Here is a 4275-nt window from a genome sequence, read left to right on the forward strand (position 1 = left end):
GGGGGGACTGGAGAGGGGGAGGGAGGGGGACAGGAGAGCAGGGAGGTAGGTTGATCAGGGCCTGGGGAGGGAGGGAGGACAGGAAAGGGGGAGGGATGGGGAGAGGGGAGGGGGGATGGAGAGGGAGGGGGCTTCGTCCCCTCAGGGATCATGACAGGTGACCAAGGGCACCACGTTTGTACCCTGGAGATGTTGTCAAGGCCTGTGTGGGCGTTCACTCTCTGAAGCCAAGTGGCCACAAGTCTTTATTTTATGTGTCTGTTAGGGTGGCCCCCAGCTGTCATGTTGTCACTTTGTGACACGGATATGCCCTATTTAGCCAGCTGGAATCTGGCAGAGGCAGGACCGAAACTTACATGTCCCCGTGTGGAGTCAGGGTTGACCCTGTCATTGTCACCTTTGTCACCTCCTGGTCCAACAAAAGAAAGGAGTATACTGCAAAGCTTGTTGTTTAACCGAGACGACCCTTGTGCAATATCTCTGCTATGAAAAGTTACCCATTTGTTTAAATAGCGTGTTTGAACTCGGAAAGTTTAAGCGATCTGTTTTTTAAGTCAGCCAACAGAATCTAATTATGGCATCCAATGGAAAAAACGGAGTGGGGAAACCTGGGAGAAGCACGACGAAGGATTCAGATATGGGAGCCAATGACAAAGAAGAGAAAAAAGATCTGAGTGGTTCTGAGCAGGTTGAGAAGGAAGGTACAGTGTCCCTAACATCTTGGCAAGTGTGGCACATAGGACACACTTTACTTTTTTTCATTTTTTTAAATTTACATTAAAATCTTATGTTGGCAAAAAGCCTATAAGCCTCCAAAATGTAGATATGATGCCATTAAAAATTACCAGTATAGCATACTTAATTTAAAAATGTTTTTCTTTTCAATGAAGGGAAGACTCCAGTAACTGATGATAATGGAGGAAAAACGCCATCTGCCGAACCAGTTGAGGAGGAAGTGGGGTAATGTGTTCAAGCAATATTTGCCTATCTGGTCAAGTACTTTAAGAAAAGTCTACTTTGTTTCATTTAGCAAGTATTGTATGTAAAACAGTTGACATGGGCTGTTTCTTCCCAAGAAAGCGTGCCATTTTTTGTGTCCTTAATTAAAAATTGTTCATGTAATTTCCTCACAGGGACGAACTACAGGATGTATTGAAACCTCTTGGAGGTAAGTTTTAGGAGATATTGACATTTAAACAAAATTGTTGTAAGTCATATAACTTGGATAAAGGGAGTGTTAGTCGGTGGGCTACAAGACTGGTATTTAATGCCTTGTTGTCATGTATAGAATTTTGCATAGATTTTTAGTGTGATTCAGTCTTCACAGATTTCTTCACTTAACTTTTCTAATTGTGTATGTGAACACACAATACACAATTGTTTATGTGAGGTGAGAATGCTGCTTTTTTATACATGTATGAATATAATGGATAATGCAGTATTAGAAATAAATGAATGGGAAAAACCGCTATCCTTCTTTGTGTTTACACGATAAATCTTACATCAGTTTTTAATTTTCTCAGTGTGATTATTTTCTATGACTTTTCTATGTTTATTTGGGGGACACAGTGTAAACTGAAACCTCTAAAATAACCCTCTATTTTTAAATTAGTATGCTGTTTAATGGAGAACTAAAGACAGCTTTGCTAACTGGTGATGGATGTGTAATCAGATCCAAAAAGCCCTAACTTTTAACTTAGTGTGTCCTATATTAGTTAAGTTACATTAATTGTGCTAGAGGATAATAAATCTAAAAATAAGTCAGACTCAGTTTTTGGCTCTTTTATATGGATAAGTATTATAGCAAGTATTTTTGAAAGCTTTGCTGTATTTGGTGGTGAAAAAGTGCTTGTTTTGTGAGTTTTCATATAAATTATTATAGATACATACTGGAAGTATAAAATACTTCTATAATAGTGCAAGCTCTTTCATGATTACTGAAAAATAAGTACTGATGTTAGATCCATAGCATAAAATCATATGCGTAGCAAAGCATTGTCTGAAGTATCAAACAGTGTATGAAATGAAGCGCTTACAGGTAAAAATGTCATATACACAGCTCCTCAGAAGTATTTTTAGTCAAGTGTTCTTGAATGAATTTATTTATTTACTTAACGTGGAATTTTTCTAACTATGGTCATTTTCTCTTTTAGTAAAGTGTATTTAAAGCTTCACTGACTAGATTTTTTAAAATTATTTTCTTACTTGATTTAATTATTTATCCTTCCGGGACTATTAAATAGAATATTTTGTGTGTTTTATACAATAAGTTCTAACAGTATGTCATCTGCATGTGTCCTTTAAATTGGAAAATATTTACTGCTTTCTCACAGGGAAATTAAAGCCAGTCTTTGAGACCCTTTACAGATATTTTGGAAAATAGAAAGTGTTTTCTTAGCCTATTTTTTTTTTTAATTACCTGTATGTTAAAAATTTTTCTGCAATGAGAAAAATTAGAATTGGGAGACTAGTAACTGAATATTTTCACAGAAAAAAGAAAGGGAACAAATAAGCTTGCCTTTTGAAATAATGCCTAATTTTTAAATATCAAATCTTTCCAGTATTGTTGACCCAACAGTACCCATATTAATTTGAGTATGTGTACACTAAGTAGTATTCAGCATAAATTTTAATGACTATTTTCAATATAGGTGACATTACTGAGGTTCTTCTTGCAAAGAGAAGAAGATTAGAAATGAATACCAGTGCTGCTATCGACATCAGTAAGGAGAAAATTGAGAATGTTTGGAAAACACAAAAAGAGCAAAGGTAAAGTTGCTAGTTTTTTAGAGCTACAATATTTGTATCAATTCTTAGTATTCATGGGTGCAAATTACTTGAGAAAGGCACTATTATCTTCTGTTTATTGGAGTCTCTAGTGAAATATATTTGGCTTGATTTTTCTCTAAGCTAATAAATTCTTTACTTCTATAGCCTCATTCTTTCACTAAATTGAGGCATATTTCCTACAAATCAGTAAAGATACCTTTTTTCCCCTTTAACATAACAGTTGGGTTTTCTTACTGTAAGAAGCCCTTGTGGTGCAGTGGTTAAGCACTTTGCGGTTCAAACTCACCAGCCGCTCCTCAGGAGAGAGACGTTGCGGTCTACTTCCATAAAGATTACAGCCTTGGAAACCCTATGTGGCAGTTCTACTCTGTCCTATAGGGTCACTATGAGTCAGAATTGACTCGATGGCAACGGGTTTCTTACTCTAAACGTATTTATGTTAATTCCAGAAATATACAAGCTGAATAAAAATAAATGTCAAACCATTAGTCTTGTGATAGTTAAGTTTACTTAGTAATGTGGTAAGAGGTCAGTCTTATATTGTAAATAACTTGTAAATATTGTAAATATTTTAGCAGAATTGAGTTATCCTTTTGTACAAAATATTTGTTGTGTCAAATTGGGGAAAAAGTTAATGAAACATTCTTGTTTGGAAATCTTATATGATAAATAGACTTCATTAGATCTATTTATCATGCAGGAACCTACATATTACTCATTCAGAGAAAATGAAAATGAAACTTCTTGGAAATAAAATGAATTTTTCTGGAAAATTTACATATACATATGTATACATTTACTTTTCAAGAGCTAAAGTATGTGAGATAGCTTCTCTATTATCCTGATAAGGAAAAACTACGTTTGGAATCAGTAAATTATTCATTTTACTTTCAAGTTTCCCATCTGAAGATTTAAGTTGCTGTTATTCACATTTTCTTTTATAGTATAAATTATAGTATAAAAAGAATGGAACAAATAAGCTTGCCTTTTGAAATGATCCCTAATTTTTAAATATCAAATGTCTTTCCAATATTGCTGACCCAGCATTGACCATATTGACTGGAATATGTGTACATATTAATCAAATCAATTTTATTTTCAAAGTGCATACTTTTTCATATTGGTATGAGATATGACAGTTCTCATTATTGTTTTACAGGGAGGATCTTACTATGAAATGCTCTCAGCAGTTTCTGACTTTGTTCCAGCAGTGGGATATAGATGTGCAGAAAGCTAAGGAACAAGAAGAACACCTAACTGTCAGTATCAGGCTTGGCTTTATAAGTAATGTCTTGTAACTAAGTCTCAAATAGGAATGAATGCAACACCTAGGCATGTAGTAGATCCTGGGAACTGAGGTCAGTTCCATTACTCATTGTTGGCTGTGTGTTTTGGCCCTGGTGACTGTAAACCAGAGAAGTGTAGGCAAATAGAAAAAAAGAGTTGTTGTCAAGCTGACCCCGACTCATGTCGACCCTATGTGTG

General features: G+C 35.3%; 1 protein-coding gene across 1 annotated transcript; it reads left to right on the top strand.

Moving 5' to 3' along the window:
• Positions 1-574: 574 nt before the first annotated feature.
• On the top strand, positions 575-4074 carry LOC101343577 (synaptonemal complex protein 3-like; the record flags this gene model as incomplete). Its single annotated transcript, XM_004391165.1, has 5 exons — positions 575-701; positions 891-960; positions 1134-1168; positions 2652-2769; positions 3950-4074. Coding segments are annotated over exons 1-5 (475 nt in total), but the record flags the coding sequence as incomplete, so codon positions are not given.
• Between the last annotated feature and the right edge of the window lie 201 nt (positions 4075-4275).

Source organism: Trichechus manatus, unplaced genomic scaffold (assembly GCF_000243295.1).
Source record: "Trichechus manatus latirostris isolate Lorelei unplaced genomic scaffold, TriManLat1.0 scaffold01705, whole genome shotgun sequence".
Lineage (NCBI taxonomy): Eukaryota > Metazoa > Chordata > Mammalia > Sirenia > Trichechidae > Trichechus > Trichechus manatus.